The sequence below is a fragment of the Azolla caroliniana genome, unplaced genomic scaffold (assembly GCF_043228905.1).
Source record: "Azolla caroliniana isolate FFs.n. ecotype wild unplaced genomic scaffold, voAzoCaro1.0.p SCAF_21, whole genome shotgun sequence".
Lineage (NCBI taxonomy): Eukaryota > Viridiplantae > Streptophyta > Polypodiopsida > Salviniales > Salviniaceae > Azolla > Azolla caroliniana.
Window position 1 is genome coordinate 7,051,331 of NW_028230456.1, and position 19,728 is coordinate 7,071,058.

The following is a 19,728-nucleotide window of genomic DNA, read 5'->3' on the forward strand; positions in this document are numbered from 1 at the left end:
GATTGTTGCGATTCATCCAAGATCTTCAATGCATCAATAAGGTGACAGTTCAGAATGCTGGAATCGGTCCGAGTGTGGATGAATTTGTTGAGGCGTTTGCAGACCAGTCCATCTACTCCATTGGCGATCTCTACTCTGGATACGACCAATTCCAGTTGGTGGTTGACAGTCGTAACATTACAACCATGAGGACTCCGATCGGGCTTGTGCGGATGTGTACCTTACCTCAAGGTGCAACGAACTCAATGGCTCATATGGTGAATGCCATGAACAAGGTCTTGAAGGATTGCATCCCGAGAATCGCAATGCCCTTCTTGGATGATATTCCGATAAAGGATGTTCGGATGAATCGAAAGATAAGGATGGATGCAGAAAGTTCGTCAAAGATCATATGAAGGATTGCGAGAAGGCATTACAAAGGCTCGAAGATGCGAATTTGACATTTTCGGGAGAAAAGTCCGCATTCGGGCAACCGAATATCTTGATGGTAGGTCACTTGTGTGGAGCATACAACCGGAAGCCTTCACCATCCAAGGTGAATGCGATCCAGGACATCAAAGAAGAATGTGTAACCCAAACGGAGGTTCGAAGGTTCCTTGGAGCATGCGTGTTTTATCATATTTGGATTCCTCTCTACACCCACATTGTTGAGCCATTGTACGATTTGCTAAAGAAGAAGCAAAGGTTTGAATGGAGGAGTGAGCATACTTTTGCCATCCGAAGGCTGAAGAAATTACTGATGGAGGAACCTGCATTACGGAAGGCGGACTATTCAGAAGGCAAGCCCATTTTCATGACTCTGGATACTAATCCGACCAGAATCGGATGGGTTATCAACCAAGAAGACGAAGATTGCAACTGATACACAATTTGGTTTGGCACAAAAGTGTTAAGTGATAGGCAAAGAAGGTATGCCCAAGTAAAGAGGGAGTTGTGGGAATCGTATCGGTGATCAAGTCTGATCGTGACTACCTCATTGGAGCAGAAGTCATAATCGAGGCAAATTGCCTACTAATATTGGGCATGATATCTAGTTGCAGTACACAAGATATTGCCATGTTACGTTGGATCGCATATATGAAATCACTCAACCCCGAGATCCGTCATGTAGTCTGGAAGCATAATGTCGTTGCAGACATGCTATCACAAGGGAGATAAGACGGAGAGGAAGATCGACATTCTGATGAAGAGGATGTTGGCTTGGACTTCTTTACAAGTTCCTACCCTCGGGTGCTGACTACTTTCATATAAGAGGACTACGAAGGCGCATTCGTGGAGATCAGGAAATACTTGAGTTCTCTCCAAAGAGATGAATCTTGGTCGACAGAAGACTTTTACTGAATTCGGAAGAAGGTGTACAAGTATTTCCTTAAGAATGGAGCTCTTTGGAGGCATGCAAAGAAGAAGAAGAATGGGACTCCAATGCGAGTTGTCTGCAAGCTGGAAGACCAATGAAAACTTATGTATGAATTTGATGATAGTGTTTGGGCAGGCCATTGAGGAATATGGGCTATGTTTGCGAAGCTTAAGGAGAAATATTGGCGGTCAGGCATCTACAAAGATGTAGCTGCTTACGTGGAAACATGTAATGAATGTCAAATGTTTTCGAATGTTCGCCATTGAGATGAACTTCATTCGACTTACCCGTTGCCTATGCATTACAAGTGGATGGTGGACATCGTAATGATGCCAATGGGGTGATGGCAGATGAAGTATCTTGTGTTCGCGAGAGAGGAGCTTACCAATCAAGTTGAAGGGCGAGCATTGAGAACTAAGGAGACATCATCAGTATGCAGATTCCTTCTTGAATATGTTATTTGCAGCTATGGATGCGTCAGCAAGATAGTGACTGATGGAGGCGAGCTAGACGCCAATGAAGCTAGAGAATTCTTCTCTAGGATGGGAATCAAGTTATCTCTTACCAATGCGTATAATCGGGAAGCGAATGGGAAAGTGGAACGTGCACATGGACCAATTGTGAAGGCTCTAGTGAAAGCTTGCAATGGGAAAATAGGAGAATGGCCGCGTCCACTGCCATTTGCACTGCTACCAATTGTTTCCCTTGATACGCGGAGTCATATATTGTGCCTTGATTCATCTATGTTGAGTTTTACATTCTGTGTAAACGTTTACGTAACCATTTGGTTGTAGCCGTCTCGTGTTCATCTCCACAGTAGCACAATCACACTTGTTCGATTCATACGCGAAGACCTTATCATCCGAAGTTTCCAAACTATTTGAAGTGGCGCCCTTCTCCCAGAACACAATACCTTGAGTCAAATAGACAAAGGACCAGATATTTAACACCGTGTTACCTAGCCCCGTAACAACAAGTTGCATTCCATGCTTGTTTTTGTGTCTATATGAGTTTGACAAAACCTTGTGAGGATACATAACTCCTATGTGAATTAAGTATCTAGGGCCAGGAGGCTAATGAAAAGGTGCATTTGTTGTGAGATTTAGAATATGTCGTGTATAATGGGTATATTTCTTTCTTCTAGCTTTGAGAGGTATGAGGTGTATGCAGACTTGATGAGGTATGGGTAGTTGGGATTTGAGGATATAGTAGTGTGGAACAAAACCATCCCTTCTAATGATAGAATGGGGAGTGGGTGGGGGAAAAGCTCATTAACGGCATGCAAAATCGTCGTTCGCACGTGGCAGGTACAATATGAAGAGAGCGAACTTGTGGTTGACCATCAGTGTCATGGAGATGATGTGTTGGCCTTCAAACATCCTAGAGGTTTCTTTACAATTTAATATTTGCTTCATGTCTAACAAATCTAGCAATGTATATTCATCTTGCTCCAAAATGCCTTTTGACATTTGTGATTTTGCTTCTACGTAGACTGACACACGTCAAATAGTTGACATGGATGGGCAATGTCAATCAATTGTGCAATAGTCAAAGCATACACATGTGGTGGTAATCAAGAGGATCTTCAAATATGTCAAACATGAGACAAATTCTGGTTTTGAAGTAAATTAGAAAAAATTATTTATTAAGTTAAATTGTAATGCAAATGTGGGCAAGACAAAGCACAACTCATATATTGTGTTTGTTTAACAATGCAACAATGATGTGCATGTTGAAGAAGTAACCCACAATTGCTTTAAGCATAAGTTAAGCTAAATACAAAAGTGATTGGGAAGTGACTGTGTATGTAGCATGTGAAGTTATATGGATGGAGAAGTTGCTAAAAGACCTTAGAGTTATTGCGCCAAGACTAAATACAAACTCTTTTATGTTGGAGACCAAGTTAGTCCAATGCCAAGGCCAAACACATAGATTTCACTAGTAATGGGCCCGGTTCAATTTCTTGGCCTTGAAACCAAACCAAACCAAACCAAACTATTTTAAAATTTATAAAGCCATTTAAACCAAACTGTTTAAAGAAAAAGTAAAACCAAACCGTTTACAAAAAATTTAAAACCAAACCAAACCTTCTTCTTTTTTAATTTTTTAATTTTTTCCAAAAAAAAACTCTTTCCATTAGTTATAAAATTTTACAAATGAGACGATTATGTACAAATCCCCGAAGGGACGCGATAGTTCCATCTTATGTGGATGCCCACAGACTCAAGAAAGGGAGAGGACGACCACTGTTGGATGAAGGCTATTCGTTGTCTTTCAACTCCCTCAGAGCCGCCCTTAAGGCCATCATATTGGCTCTTCAGAGTGGCTACAATTTCACTCCATATCTCTTGTAGTAACCTTGTTGGATGTGTGGTTTGGTTGGAGAAGACTCACCTATATCATTGTTTCCATAGAATCCAAAGGGTTATTGGGCTGGCCAATTCCAACACCGCTTGAGATTTGTCATTAAGAGGAACAGAGTGGACATTGCCGTTGGAGGAGAAACAGACCTCTCGTGTTTTTATGACCAAAGTCATCCCCTCCTCCTGATGCTCGTATCTGCCAATTGCGGCCTGCCATGATAGCCAACATATATTTCCCCATTTGATTGAGCCTTGCACCTGGCATAATTGCAACAAGCGGCCAACCCCCCGCCATATCATCATACTTATTATAAATTTGTGTGAGAAAATCATCATAAATTTTGTCCTCATACTTATCATAAAATTTGTCATCATACTTATCATAAATTTGGTCATAATATTGATCATTATACTTATCATAAATTTGATCATCATACTTATCATAATTGATCATCATAAATGAAAAGGAGACTCTACATATAATACATATAAAATTTAATAAGTTAAAACAAGAGTTTAAAATTAAAAGTTTAAAGTTAGAGCCTATAGAGAATATTTTTGAGTATTTTTAAACCTATAAACCTATAAACTGAACCACATAAACAGAAACCAATAAACCGATAAATTCAAAATCGAATCGAAATCGATTAGTAACATTTGAAACCAAACCAAACCGTTTATTTATCTTTGAACCTATAAACTGTTAAGCCATGGTTTTTCGGTTCGGTTCGGTTTGAGCCGAAACCGGGCCCATTGCTAGATTTCACTATGATTATATGATATATCTATGAAAAAGTTATTGAAAGGACCATACGTCAAAAGTATATGGAAATTAAAGACCAAACTATAAATATATTCACAAAAGGTCTTCGGAACTAGGTTCTTCAAATTCTTGAAAAAGTTAGCACTTATTGTCTATATGAAACAAGTTGCATGACACAACTAGTGTATGAATTTGACACCCAAATGTATATAAAGACCTATTGTTTCACATTCAATATGGGGGAATTAATACATATTTATAAGATGTTGAAGGTTCTTTGTCAACTATGAAAATGAAACCAACAATTTTTTAGTTGGTGATCGATTTTTAGTGTCAAAATTAAATAAATGTGTCCATGAACTCCCCCCCCTTTTATGGTGGCCGAAAAATATAATAGTGATTTGGAAATGTAGTTCAACGTCGTATAATGAATGATGCAAATTAGAGTCTTTTTTTTTTGCTTAAAAAATTACATGTTTATATTTATGTCGAGGTGATAAGGCCCATAAATGCATTTCCTTTTCAAATGTTAGCCTTAAGTGGTTCATCTCACCTACGTGCTTTGAACCAGCTATCAAATTTAAATTCCCTTTATCCCTTACAAAGTTGGGGACGAAATTCAAACAACATATTCATTGCTTCGAACACCCACGTATTATTCCCTTTAACATTGTTGTAAACATAACCTTAAGGACCTATTCTTAACCTAATTTTAATGGTTTAAGGTTAGGGAAAGCATGAAACTAGTTATCCTAGGACTGGATACAAGCCCATATGAACCCATGACGTGGGAACATGTGGTGATTTGAAAGCATAAGGTGTTAGGTTAAACAACAACCCCAAGCCCTAAATGGGCTCAAGATGTAATCCAAGAGACATGTTAATCCCCAAATAGGTTTAAAAAATCCTAATTACTATCTTTCTTATTCCCTTAAAATTATTGGGTTGGAGATTACATTTATGCTAGCACACATGAGTGTCATTGTAGTCAAAAGGGCGGGCATGAATGACCATCCAGGTAGTGCCCACCAAGGTTGCACTTTGACAGTCATATGTTCTTTTCGTGATGGTTTTTTTCAACTTTAAAATTTAAATGCTCTTAGTCGTACGTCTAAGTGGAAAATTTGTTGCCTTCATTTTCATTTCTTATTTTGAAGTATCCTTTATTTACAAAATATAAGAAATAGAAACTTATGTCAAGAGTCTTGTAGCAAAATATATATACAATGGACATGGCCTAATGATGCGATGTTTGCCGATTCTTCACATATTGTAGTTATATTTGTCTATGTATTGTAAACATTTTCCATGCATTATGAGAGAGTGGATAAGCTAATGGAACAACCTTATGTGCACGTGGATCACACTGATACTAGATTTGTACCTAGATAGTCCTCGTTACTTAACAAAAGCTTAACGAACATATGTGTATAAGAAAGGCAATAAAAAACAATGAGTTATAAAACATTTCACGGAGACCAATACCTTAACTAACTAAAACAAACATATCCTAATAAAAGTGTAAAGCAAAAGATAAAATAAGAGACAATATACACTTACTAATACATTTAACACATGCACACACACAAACATTCCATATATATTACAATTATGTGGCGGGGGTTTTATGTATTACTTTTCCATATTGATGCGTTAGTACAAACATCCTTCCAACACGAAAGTAACGAGAACAAAACGATGACTAAAACCTTAACATGGAAGCCATTGAGTTCATTGGTAACATGTTACACGTTAGATGTGACGACCAAGGTCCTTGGAAGGTGCAACTAATTGTGTGTATGAAGATTGTTATGGAGCATGCGGAATGCATATATATTACATTTATGCAAAAATTTCCCCTCTCTCCATTCCACATTGAATTATTCAAGGGCTATATATATTATATACATATGAAGTAAGTGAGTAGGTCAAATCTATTACTATTTGTTATTGATATGATATATCCATATATACCCCCCCCCCCCCCCCTATTGGACCTTCCCATAATTTAACCTTTGTTTTTACATGATTAATGATGCATAGAGAGTAAGAAAAGCATTAGGTAGATGGGTGAAGGGAGCCATAAGAGGGTTTGGTTTTCGTGATCTACTTATTAACTATGATGGCCGTGACTTCGTTTAGAAGGCTTGCTTTCTATCTAACTGACAATGAATCAAGTCCATCAATCTGTCAGCCTACCTACCAACCAACCAACCAATCTATTTATCTATGGCCACGGGCCACAACCACTGCTTGAAAGAAACTCTCGAGTTATGCTGGGTCTCGGAAGTTACTCTAATTCGTGAAGTACCACACATTTTGTGGAAGGCGCAAAGAGAGAGAGAGAGAGAGAGAGAGAGAGAGAGAGAGAGAGAGAGATTATGTATGTATGTATGTATGTATGAAAGGGGGAACTCGACGAAGAGATGGAGATGGCCGGGCGGCCGGCCATATGGATGGATGGACGGACGGGACAGTCTAATGGACGGACGGACTGACGGACTAACTGACGGAGCATTAAATGCGTGCCGTACTGACTGACGGCGGGGCCCACGTCAGCGTGTTCGTTAGACTTCATTTAATGAGGCCCTGATTGACAGCGACAGCAGCTTTTCCTTCTTCTTTCTTCTTTCTTCTTCTTCTTCTTCTTCTTCTTTCAGTCAGATTCTGCGTCTGCTTCTGCTTCAGTCTTCTCCTGCATCGATTTGTGCTGCTGAATCAGAAGAAGCTCATATATCTCCATCGCCATCTCCATATTGAGTCCCAAGAAGTAGAAAGAAACAGAAGAAGCTGAAGCTGAAATCAAGGAGAAGAAGATCAGAAGAACGAAGAAGAACGAAGATCAGAAGAAGAAACACAGAGAAACAGGCGCAGAAGAAGAAGAAGGAGAAGAAGAAGCAGTAGAAGGAAGACGCTATGGTGGCAAGCCAAATACTTGATGGACGGCCTATCGAGAACCTGAAGAAGTACAACCACAAAGTGGAGGAAGGAAAGGAAGCGTTCGAAGGGAAGCCTTCCATGGGACCTGTGTACAGGAGCATTTTTGCGAGAGACGTCTTTCCTCCTCCCGCTCCTCCAGGGATCGATACTTGCTGGGACATCTTCAGGTGTTTCTTCATCTCAACCTGCTGATAATCATTACTTTCTCTTCTTCCCGTTCTGTTTCGTTTTTTTTTCTGTTTTCTCTCTCTCTGTGTATTCCGTGTTATCATGGTTTGGCCATCGGGTAAAATTAATTCTCCAAATCTCTTCCTCTCTCGCTGCACTGTATGCGTTTCATGGAATCAGAATCAAAAGGAACATTTGCAGGTATGTTTTTTCTTTCTTTTTTTTTAGCTCAGCTCTGCTCGGTTGTGATTTGCAATCGATCTCCTGTGTGGATGATGGAAAGAAGACCTCCCTGTCTCTCTCTTCATCTCTTTCTCTCCTGAATTTTTACTGTATTGCATGGCTTCCATGCAATCATTATTAGTTAGTATTCTCACCATTGTCATTTGCTATACACACACAATCGCCACGATTTCTCATCAGTATGATGGTCGAGGTTACCATGGTGGCCTTTCTCTCATACAACTTAGGCATTCCTTCTATACAATGAAGCCCGATATGGTCGGTACCATTGTGCGCTTTCTAGATAGGAAAATGCTCATTCTGATCTTATTTGTATGATAATCGCCATTTTGCCTTTGCTGCAGAAACACTTGGCACGCACCCTTCGTACTGAAGCTCATACGAAATCAATGTAGAATGCTATTTCTGATCTCCTTTGGTTGGGGGTCACCTTTGCCTTTCTTTTCTTTTCTTCTTTAGGTCACATTTGATCTGTGGAGGGATTTCAATACTTTTTGATAAGTTGAGTGAGTACATTTCCTGTTTCGTCTCCCAGACGCAACTAAGACCTAATTTTTATTGGTACTTCTGGATTTCCTCTCATCCTTCTTGTGTTGTCCGCCAAAACCTTCTATTCTGGTCTCATCTTTGTCATCGTTGTGGTTTCTGGTTTTATTCTCATTCGTTTTTCCTTATCTTATCTTTTTAGGTTGGCCCATCTGCGTTTCTCCTCATTTCTCTGTTCTCGTTTTGTCATTTGAAGGTCTCCATTGTGGCATTGCCTGATAAAATTCACGGATTTCTTTTGGGTGTTTGCCATTTACTCTCATCATAACAAGACTTTCATGTAGAAGTTTTCTTTCCTCTTCTATTATAGAGTTATCTATAATGGAAAGGACATTGACAATCCATCCCTTTCTTACTTCCTTACCTGGCATCAATTGTGCTTTCTCATTACCACATTTGAATTATTTATGCATGATCATCACCATAGCGGGATTCCTTACTGTTGAATCTCTTAAGCTCAAAGTTGAAGCACAGAAAAGAGAGCATTTGGAGCACATTTAGTTATTCTTGTGGTGGTGTTTGTGATTAGTTGTACTGTTGTTGGGCTGAATTTTTTTAACAAATCTTTGAATTACACATGGTAACAAGCATTGTGATTGATTTCCCAAGCTTTCTCTGACAGTCATTCAGTTAAGCAATATCCTAACAACAAACTATTGGGTCGTCGAGAAATTAACAATGGAAAGGTGCATTTTTATCCTGAAATTTCAGTATCCCATTATACATCCTGAGTCAATTATTTGTAACATCGCCTCTAAGACTGGTATAAAACGGGTTCCTCTGTAGGCTGGAAAATATGTGTGGTTAACTTACCAGGAAGTTTTTGATCGAGTTCTGAATGTTGGCTCGGCTATGAGGACATGTGGTGTAAAACCGGTAAGCTGACTAACTAACTTTGGACTGTATATCTCAAGGAATCAGATATTGCTGTCTGATAAATTATAACTTATGATCTTTGACCATACATTTTGAGGAATTTATAAAAGTTTATTGTCTTCCAGATGGAGAAATGTGGCATCTATGGAGCGAATTGTCCTGAATGGACCATTGCAATGGAGGTACGATCTTTTCACAGTTATTGGTAACCTGAAATTGAGAGCATGAAAGTTTTATTTTTTATCTGTCCTGTGGTTTGTAGGCTTGCAATGGACATTCAATTTGTTGTGTTCCCCTGTACGATACTCTAGGTACTTGTTTTCACTGACCTTTCAGATGAATCAGAGTTATCAGCTCGGGTATTGAAAATTTGGATGAATTTGAACAGGGGAAAATGCTGTGCAATTCATTATCAATCATGCAGAGACACCCATAGTTTTTGTACAGGAGGCCAAGTTGACAGAGGTTTCATTCCTGCTATCAATTTTCCCATGTCATGAATCCATATATACATATATAGATTCCATTCTCATTTTTTCTTTCTCTCATTCTTGTCTTTTGGTGTCATGTAGCTATTGAAGTGCTTGTCTGCCTGCCTGCAATTCCTGAAAGGTAAGTAAAATCATAGTAGCTTTCGAAATGCATGGTAGAAAGTTTTGACTATGCAAAATGTAGTTCTTCAGCCTTCCTTACTGCAAATTATCATTTCCACTTTATGTAGTTGTCGTGAGCTTTAGTGCTGTTCCCGAATCTCAGAGAACTCAGTTTGAATCAAATGGTGTAAAAATTTATTCATGGGAGGAGTTTTTGGATATGGTATGTGATTCATGATGATTCATGGTATCAGGTTGTTGCTCTTGTATGATACTTGATTTTGGTTTTTATTGGTCAAAATCTGTTTCTTGTTGACATAGGGGAAGAGAAACCCAGTTGAATTGACTCCTCCACGAGGGCTAGACATTTGTACCATCATGTACACAAGTGGTACTACTGGAGATCCAAAGGGAGTTCTACTCACCCATGAATCAGTCTCACTTCAGATGGGTGCTGTTGATTATTGGTGTTCTCATTTTGAAGAAAAGGTATTTTAGTCAAACTTACATCATGCAATTGGGGTGTTCATACACATGTATGCGTCAAAAATGTGATGGTTGGTAAACTTGAACACTAGTTGGATAGCTAGGCATAGCAGTACTGTTCTGAAACACAAATACCATGTATTTGCTCTATTGTGGATTGATATACCTCTAATGATGGGAAATAACCAAGAAAGCAAGAACAACAGTCATATGTTTCAAAAGCATTTGACATATAGCTGGCAGAGAAGCAATCCAAGTACAAATAATTCAGGTTGATGGTATACTCCTGCTTCGACGGAAATTTGGATTTCCAGTCACAGACTTATAGCAACCAACTGCCTCTGGTATGACTGTATCTTACCAGCCTGAAGTTAACGTGCCAAAATACACTAACTTGTCCTTGTGCACTAAAATATAACATATTTCTGGCCTCTGCTCTGACTGTCTACTTTACCATCCTGAAGTTGACCTGCCAAAATACACAAACTCGCTCTTGTGCATAAAGTATAACATATTTCTGGTGTCGTTATCCATCAATTCAAGATTGTTGAATATAACAGAGTGTATATGAATGACTATTGAATACAATTGCACATGCTTCATAAGTTACAATTACAAACTGTTCTTATGCAGATGACTGTGGAAGACTCCTACTTGTCTTTTCTACCACTAGCTCATATTTTTGACCGGATCATTGAAGAGCTATTCATACATAAAGGTGCTTCGATTGGATACTGGAGGGGGGTGAGTCTCTCTTTGGGACTTCATTGATCTAAAACAAGCATCCCTAAGCATTAACAAATATGTGTGTCTTCTTGTGTGGAAGGATGCAAAATTGCTTATAGAGGATCTACAAGAGTTGAAGCCATCACTATTTGTGGGAGTACCTAGGGTCTTCGATCGAATTTATTCAGGTTCAACTTTATCCACATACAAGTGTTAGTGTGAGTACAATGCAAATGATTATATGTAACTGGCTGCAGTACATAATGGTTTTCTGATTGATAGTTAGTCGATTGCGCTTGACTGGAGCTGCCTTCCACCTCAAATTGCTGTTTGAAGCATGCTACAAATAGTGAGTTGCTGGAATACTTGGGATATAGACGTGATCTTTTTTGCTTATTCTCTGGTGGAAGCCTGAAAGACTCATTGCGTTTTTATTTATTTATTCGGCAGTAAATTATTTTGGATGAAGATGGGGTATAAGCAGAATGAAGCTTCTCCATTGGCTGATGCACTGATTTTCAAGAAGGTAATGTCACAATTTCAAAGCTACTAATATTTTAATTGCGACCATAACATTGTTACTTGTATTTCAGATACATAAAGTTCTTGGTGGCAAGGTCAGGTTACTTATGTCTGGAGCAGCCCCCCTGGCTTCACATGTGGAGGAGTTCCTTAGAGTAACTACATGTGCAATGGTGGTGCAAGGATATGGTAAGTTTGTAGGTCAATTAATTTATTAACCAGTTCACACACATTCACACGTTTTTATAGCAATAGCTTTATGATAATCGAGAAATATCAAAGTGAGTTGAAATCATCATGGAAACATTAGAACATAGGATAAAAATGCACATCAAGTTCATGAGAGATAGCAAACGTGAATTTATCATCGTGTGGAAAACAGAAATAAACGATATTGATCAGAGGTTGATGGCCTGAAATTATGTTCATCAGGAATAGTCCTGGCTTTCCATAGAATCCAGTATTAGACTCTTACAAACAAGATGGCAACAAGAGAAAAGGATAAAAGAACTGGAATTTCATGAGTCATGCACATACAACAGATATGGGTGTTAAATCATTAAATGTTGATGAAACTGTGCTTTGTTTTCGAAGGTTTGACGGAGACTTGTGCTGGTAGTTTCTGTTGTGTGCCAAATAACATGTCAATGATCGGTACTGTTGGAGTTCCATCTCCTAGTGTTGAAGTACGGTTAGAATCTGTGCCGGAAATGGGCTATGATGCACTGGGGCCAGTTCCTCAGGGAGAGATTTGTATGCGAAGCAAGATCATGTTCTCTGGTTACTATAAACGTGAGGACTTGACCAGGGAAGTGTTGGTTGATGGTTGGTTTCACACAGGTAATGAAAATGAATAACAATATGGTATCAAATATGGATGAATGATTGCTTGAACATTCATTTTGAAATTTTGATTTAGGTGACATTGGTGAGTGGCAACCAAATGGGTCATTAAAAATAATTGACAGGAAGAAGAACATTTTTAAGTTGGCTCAGGGAGAATACATTGCTGTTGAGCATCTTGAAATGGTGTATGGGATGAGTATGTATGTAGAACAGATATGGGTGTACGGCAACAGTTTTGAGTCCTCCTTGGTGGCTGTGGTTGTGCCGAATGAAGAATCTCTGAGAAAATGGGCGTCTGTGAATGGACTAAAAGGCACATTTGCAGATCTATGCAATGACAAAACGGTGCAAGATTTTCTCTTGAGCGACTTGACATCTGTTGGCAGACAGCAGAAGGTACATGCTTTTACATTAGTTTGCTTTATCTTTATATGAAGATCCTTATCTATGAACTCTCTTAACATCTGTTGGCAGACAGCAGAAGGTACATGCTTTTACATTAGTTTGCTTTATCTTTATATGAAGATCCTTATCTATGAACTCTCTGTGTGCAGTTGAGGGGCTTTGAGATACTCAAAGCTATTCATGTCGATTCCCTTCCTTTTGATGTAGAAAGAGAGTTGATCACTCCAACATATAAAAAGAAGAGGCCTCAGTTATTGGCTTATTACAAGGTATGGAACTACACATGAGCGTTTGCATATATACGTGTTTAAACCCAAAATACATCTCATGTGCATTTGTGAACTACTGAAGCCCCACAGTATGATTTCAAGTCTTTTTCATTATATTTTCTATCACCTGTGCCACGTGAACTACTAAAGCCCCCATGCATATGCACGTTTTCATGTTTGGGTGGATGTGCATCTTTGTATCTGTATGATGGTGGATTTGCCCTGTTTTGTGATCTCAATGTTTATTAAACACATGAACATTTATCATGCCCTATGTTTATGATATCTATTTGATGTAAAATTGAACGATTATTAAAGGAGTGACGCTACTACGAAAACTAGACAAGGAACACTCCTAAATCACTTATATATCTGCATTGCATGTATATGGATATAAAATTATACCTATTTGTATTGCTGTATCTGCATATCAAGAAAGTGCTAGTCAATTATGAAATATTGTCTGAACGAATTGTAAACATAGGCTTGATTTGTATTATATACATAGAAATAATTTAGGTTACTGGAAAAATTAATTGTAATACATGATCTAAATGTGGATTTTCATGAACGCGTTATGAATATGGTTTTTTATGCATATGAGGCTACATGTGGTGTAATGTCAAAAGTAATACATTTATTACTTAAAGATATGTTTTGACCCATAAGCTTGACACCTTAAAACGGAAAAGACCTGGCAAGCTGTATTCTTTTGGGTTTTTAATTATTATCTAATATTCTTTTGGGAAGTTGATTCATTCAGGTTAAGTTTTCAGGGGCACTCATTCATTTTTTGTAATGTTTTTCTTCGTAGGACGTGATCGATAAGCTATATAGCAGCCATTGAATTTGCTCCTCATTCATCATACTGGATCTCATATAAACCAAGTGCATAACTGTTGTATTTAAGGAGATCGAGAGCTATCCATTGAGGCTGGAGTAGTGCAGACTTTTGTTGCGTGAATAATGAAACCATTTATGCATGTTAGATTTCCCATTGAGAATGCCTGTTTCTCCTTTCCAGGTGCAGTGTAATCAAAACTAACAATAACAAGACTTTGCCTTAATGGTGAGGTGCTACAAAATATGTGTCCTTTCCATTATTCAATTTGTGAATGTCTTTATTAGCTTTAAATAAAATTCTTTTCAGATAACTAATTCATTCATTGAGTGCATCTCTTAATCAGGTCTAAACATTAGGATGAGTTTTAATTTCTTCCCCCCCCCCTTTTTCTGGGGCAATACATGGGAAATCTCATTTTGGAACAAAACAAACACTAACTAAAAATCCTCAAATGGAGGTGAAAAAAAATACGAGTGTCTAACAGTAGACGGTTCATCAATACCATATAACTTCCAGTTGTACAAATAGTCCATTATGCCCAGAATCTGATCCAATGTAAATAGATGGCATTACCTTTTAAACTAGCAAAGGGCATGGTTCGGTTTGGTTTTAAGGCAAAGAAACCGAACTGAAACGAAGCCGAACCGTACCAAACCATTTAAGAAAAAGTTGAAACCAAACCATTTAAAACCAAACCGTTTAGGGAAAAGTTAAAACCAAACTGAACCATTTAATAAAAAATTTAAACGTAATCATCACTTAAATCAAATTAATTAAACATCTAAATAAACAAAAATACATTAAATTAAATAAGCATTTAAGTTAAATTTATTAAATTAATAAAAGAAACTTTAATTGAACCATTAAATAAAATAAACATTTAAGTTAAATTAATTAAATTAATAAAACATCATTAATTAAACCATTAAACCAATTAACTATTAAGGTAAAAAAACAGTTAACTAAAAACCTTTAAACATTTAAATCAAACCTATAAACTTGAGTTTTAGAATTGAACCGATCTGAAACCGAATCGTTTATCAAAAATCCAATCCAAACCAAACCATTAAATCTTTTTAGAACCAAATAACCATAGCTTAACGGTTCGGTTCGGTTTGAGTTGAAACCGTGCCCATTGCTATTGTAAACCATGGGGGAGGAGATCAAAATATGAAAGCATATTTTCAACTGTATATTTGGTAACTGGAGCCAAAAATCATCCAAATCAATTGGCTGGATCATTGTTTCCGATTCCTATGCCACCGTCACACAAACAATGATTCTCTCCTTTTCTTGGGTGACATTGTATTGGAAAGTAATCTGACGGGAATTAACCCTTCTAATCACCTTCTTCGCCCGGCCACAACCGAGTAAGCGCGAATCGATGGAGCAGAAAATAGGAACCACACGGAGAAACAAAACGCGAGTACACAGGGATTAACGTGGAAAACCCTAGGCGGGAAAAACCACGGGAGTACGAGACTCCAAACCAACACTATACAGAGAAGTATACAATGGGGAGCTGCAAGGCGACGACCTTGAGCTCGCTGTCCTCGCCACAGGCGGCGGAAATACACAGAGGCGTCTACCTCTTCCTCTCTCGCGCTCTATCTCTCTCACGGCTGCTCTCTCTTCACTCCTCTAAAGTGGAAAAACAGAAAAAAATAAGAAGCAACACTAAAACTGTTTGCCCTAAGTCATATTTATACTTATATGACTTTGGGCTATTTACAACTGTAGCCACAGGGGCCCATAGCGAACATATTCACGGATATGTCCCTGCATCCGGATCGCTCTCCGGGTACATTCGTCATCCGGTACCGAAACCGGGGTCTTCGTCATCCGGTGCCGAAAAACCGATACCGGGCTTGTCGGCATTCATCTCCGATATCCGACCATCCCATCCGAAAGGGACCGAAATCCCAACAAACTCCCCCTTCACTTCGGCATGGGATGTCTCTCCAATCCGATCCTCTTCCGGCATGCTTCTAGCTTGTCGGGTGTGAGCACCTTGGTCAGCATATCCGACCCGTTCTCGTCCGTGTGGACCTTCGTCAGCACGAACTCCTTGTCTTCTATCCTTTCCCGGATCCAGTGGTATCTACGCTGGATGTGCTTCGTCCGGGAGTGATAGGCCGCGTTCTTCGCAAGGTGGATTGCACTCTGACTGTCGCAGTAGAGTCGGTACTCCTCCTGCCGGATACCGAGCTCTCTAATGAAGTCCTTCATCCATATTATTTCCTTGCCGGCTTCAACAGCCGCCATGTACTCCGCCTCCGTGGTTGACAACGCAACCGTCTTCTGCAGCCTCGACTGCCACGAAACAGCTCCCCCTGCATACGTCATCACATACCCTGATGTGGACCGGCTGGTATCTGCATCAGCCGACATATCCGAATCGGTGAAACCGTCGAGCTCGGGTTTACCGGAGCCGAATCGGAGGCACACATTCGCTGTGCCCTTCAGGTATCGGAGTATCCACTTGACCGCGTTCCAATGCTCTTTGCCGGGATTGCTCATGTACCGGCTCACCACTCCGACTGCATATCCTATGTCCGGTCTCGTACACACCATGGCGTACATCAAGCTCCCGACGGCTGAGGCATACGGCACTTTCATCATATCCTCCTTTTCAGCCTTTGTCTTGGGACTTTGCTTGCTGGACAACTTGCAGTTTGCCGGGAGGGTTGATCCGACCGGTCTTGCTTCCGACATGTTGAACCGTTGAAGCACCTTTGTCACATACTTCTCTTGTGACAGCCACAACTGCTTCTTGCTCCGGTCCCGGATGATGTGCATCCCTAGTATTTGCCTCGCCGGACCCAAGTCCTTCATTGAGAAGGTTCGGTGAAGAGCCTTCTTCAGCATCCGTATCTTGACCTGGTCCCGTCCGACGATCAGCATGTCGTCCACGTACAGGAGGAGTATTAGAAAGTCTCCTCCTTCGAACTTCTTCACAAACACGCAGTGGTCGGACTGCGTTTTGAGGTACCCTTCGTCGGTCATGAAGGAGTCGAACTTCCGGTACCATTGCCGGGGAGCCTGCTTCAGTCCGTAAAGGCTCTTCTTCAACCGGCATACCAGGTGCTCCTTCCCTTTCTTCTCGAATCCTTCCGGTTGCTGCATGTAGATCTCTTCATCGAGGTCACCGTGAAGGAATGCCGTCTTCACGTCTATCTGTTCTACCTCGAGGTCCATGCTTGCCGCTATGCTCAGCACCGTCCGGATAGAGGTCATCTTCACTACCGGGGCAAATATCTCGTCGAAGTCGACGCCCTTCTTCTGCTGAAACCCCTTAACCACGATCCTGGCTTTGTATCTCGGGGGGTTTCCGGCATCTCCCGGTTTCAGCTTGAACACCCACTTGTTTCGAAGTGCCCGCTTTCCTTTCGGCAACTCCACAAGTTCATATGTGTGGTTCTCATGCAGGGAATCCATCTCGTCCTGCATGGCACTCAACCACCTGCGGCTCTGGGTGTCATGCTTTGCTTCTTCAAAGCTCTCCGGCTCCCCCTCGTCGGTTAGCAGCACGTGCTCTGGTTCCGGAAATCTCCGGGGGGCCCTTCTCTCTCTTAGAGGATATCTCCGTTCGGGAGCTTCGGTAACCGGTTCTTCCGATTCTTCTTCTTCATCCGAATCCATTTCGGGATCGGGGCCGGTTCCGGTATCATTTTCATCTTCTTCGGCCGGTTCTGTTTCTTCACCGTCTTCGGCCGGATCCTCGAGTGCTAACCGGTCCCTTGCCGGTCGGGACTGCTCCTCGTAGAGTTTATCCTCACCGGTCGACTTGGAGCTCTTCATCTCCTTCTCCGACTCCCAGTCGGCGAGTGTCTTGTCCTCCATGAAGATGATATCTCGACTCCTGAATATCTTCTTGTCGACCGGGTCCCATACTCGGTAGCCGAACTCGTCGTCGCCGTAACCGAGGAATATGCATGGCCGGGTCTTTGGATCTAACTTTCCTCTCCGGTCCTTTGCCACATGTACGTATACGAGACACCCGAACACCTTCAGATGCCGGTAGGACACTTCCTTACCGGTCCACACTTTCTGCGGCGTGTCTCCGTCCAAAGGTACTGAGGGTGATCTATTTATCACATACGTCGCCGTCGACATTGCCTCAGCCCAAAATCCCTTGGGTAATTTCGCATGCACCAGCATACTCCGGACCCTCTCCATTATGGTCCGGTTCATCCTCTCGGCCAGCCCGTTCAGTTCCGGCGTCTTCGGCACAGTAAACTCGAGCCGGATTCCCTTCGTGCGACAGTACTCCTGGAACTGCCCCCGGTATTCGCCTCCGTTATCCGCTCGAATCGCTTTCAGCTTCTTGCCGGATTCCCTTTCCACTCTTGCGTGGAGTTCTTTGAAGACGGACAACACTTGGTCCTTTGTCTTCAACGGCGCCGTCCACAGCTTCCGGCTGTGATCATCAATGAAAGTCACGAAGTACTGGGCTCCGCCATGTGACTTCGTTTCTACCTGACACACATCCGTGTGCACCAACTCCAATGGTGCGCTACGTCTCGTCGGTGGCCTTGAGTGGAAGGAGGTTCGGTTCTGCTTACCGGCCAGGCAATCGGTGCACTTCTCCAGATGCACATGCTTCACTGGAATGAGGTTGTCTTCTGCAAGCCTCTTCATCCCCTTCTCGCTCATGTGGCACAGTCTCTTGTGCCACAGCTCACCGGCAGTGTCGGCTGCCACGTTCAGCTCCTCCGGACATAGCCGGGAATTCATCAGGTACAGTGTGTTGACCTTCCGGGCCCGAGCCACTATCAGGTTCCCTTTGCTGAACTTCATGACACCGTTCCGGATGCTACCCGTGTAGCCTTCATCGTCTAGCCTCCCGGCCGAAATCAGGTTTAGTCGGACCTCCGGAACGTGTCGGACATTCTTCAGCAGCATTTTGCATCCGGTCGGGGTTGTCAACCACACGTCTCCTATGCCGGCAATCCGGCACGTACCTTCGTTTCCCATCCGAACACAGCCATGCTCGCCGACTGTGTAGGATGAGAAGTATCTTCTCTCCGGGGTCAGGTGGAACGATGCTCCGGAATCGACCACCCAGGTCGTCTCATCGCCGGGAATGTTTAGTTCACCTTCTTCGGTGATGAGCATGATCTCCTCTTCACTTGCCGCGAGTGCCGTCGTTCCTTTCCGGTCCTGCCCTCGCCGATCCGAACCTCTCCGGTCCGTGGCTCCCCGGTATGCACCGTTTCTCTCCGGTGACTTCTTCGAATCGGTGTCGTCGGCTCCGTTGTCTTTTCGGTAATGCCGACAATTCTTTCGGAAGTGCCCAGGCTTCCCACAGTGGAAGCATGTGGGCCTTCCTCTTGACTGCGACCGGGTCCCCGACTTCTCCCGTCTTTGCGGACTCCGGTTCCATTGTCTTCCCCGATCCGATTCGGTAAGAAGCGCCTTCGGGTCGGAGGCCGGTTCTTTATCTCTCCGACGCGCTTCTTCGTTCAAAATACTTGTCTTTACCGTTTGTAGGGACAAGTTATCCTCGGTGCAGGAGGTGCTGAGAGTTACCACCAAGTTTTCCCAGCTTTCCGGCAATGTACACATCAGAATGATGGCTTGCATTGCATCCTCCAGTGGGAACTTGATCGCCGCAAGCTGGTTCACGAATCCCATGAACGTGCTTACGTGTTCCACCATACTCTCGCCGTCCCGGTACTTGAGATTTACTATCTTCCTCATCAGGGAGGTCCGGTTCAACGCATTCTTCCTCTCGTAGAGGCCCGACAGCTTCTTCCACATCTCATATGCGTTGGTGTC

The 19,728-nt window shown here is 41.6% G+C and overlaps 1 protein-coding gene across 1 annotated transcript; it reads left to right on the plus strand.

Moving 5' to 3' along the window:
• The first annotated feature begins 7,251 nt into the window (after nucleotides 1-7,251).
• On the plus strand, nucleotides 7,252-14,257 carry LOC147850550 (long chain acyl-CoA synthetase 4-like). Its single transcript, XM_087336272.1, has 18 exons — nucleotides 7,252-7,590; nucleotides 9,003-9,066; nucleotides 9,167-9,256; nucleotides 9,382-9,438; nucleotides 9,519-9,567; nucleotides 9,645-9,721; nucleotides 9,829-9,868; nucleotides 9,978-10,072; nucleotides 10,171-10,338; nucleotides 10,969-11,079; nucleotides 11,162-11,249; nucleotides 11,344-11,410; nucleotides 11,512-11,587; nucleotides 11,655-11,772; nucleotides 12,178-12,423; nucleotides 12,503-12,825; nucleotides 12,984-13,103; nucleotides 13,918-14,257. The coding sequence occupies exons 1-18, from the start codon at nucleotides 7,400-7,402 to the stop codon at nucleotides 13,948-13,950; spliced, it is 2,013 nt and encodes a 670-aa protein (XP_087192398.1). The 5' UTR covers nucleotides 7,252-7,399; the 3' UTR covers nucleotides 13,951-14,257.
• Nucleotides 14,258-19,728: the final 5,471 nt, after the last annotated feature.

Coding starts and splice junctions, on each gene's coding strand:
- LOC147850550 (XM_087336272.1), top strand. CDS start 7,400: ATGGTGGCAAGCCAAATACTTGATGGACGGCCTATCGAGAACCTGAAG. Junction 12,424..12,502: donor TGATGGTTGGTTTCACACAG/GTAATGAAAATG, acceptor ATTTTGATTTAG/GTGACATTGGTGAGTGGCAA. Junction 12,826..12,983: donor CTGTTGGCAGACAGCAGAAG/GTACATGCTTTT, acceptor CTCTGTGTGCAG/TTGAGGGGCTTTGAGATACT.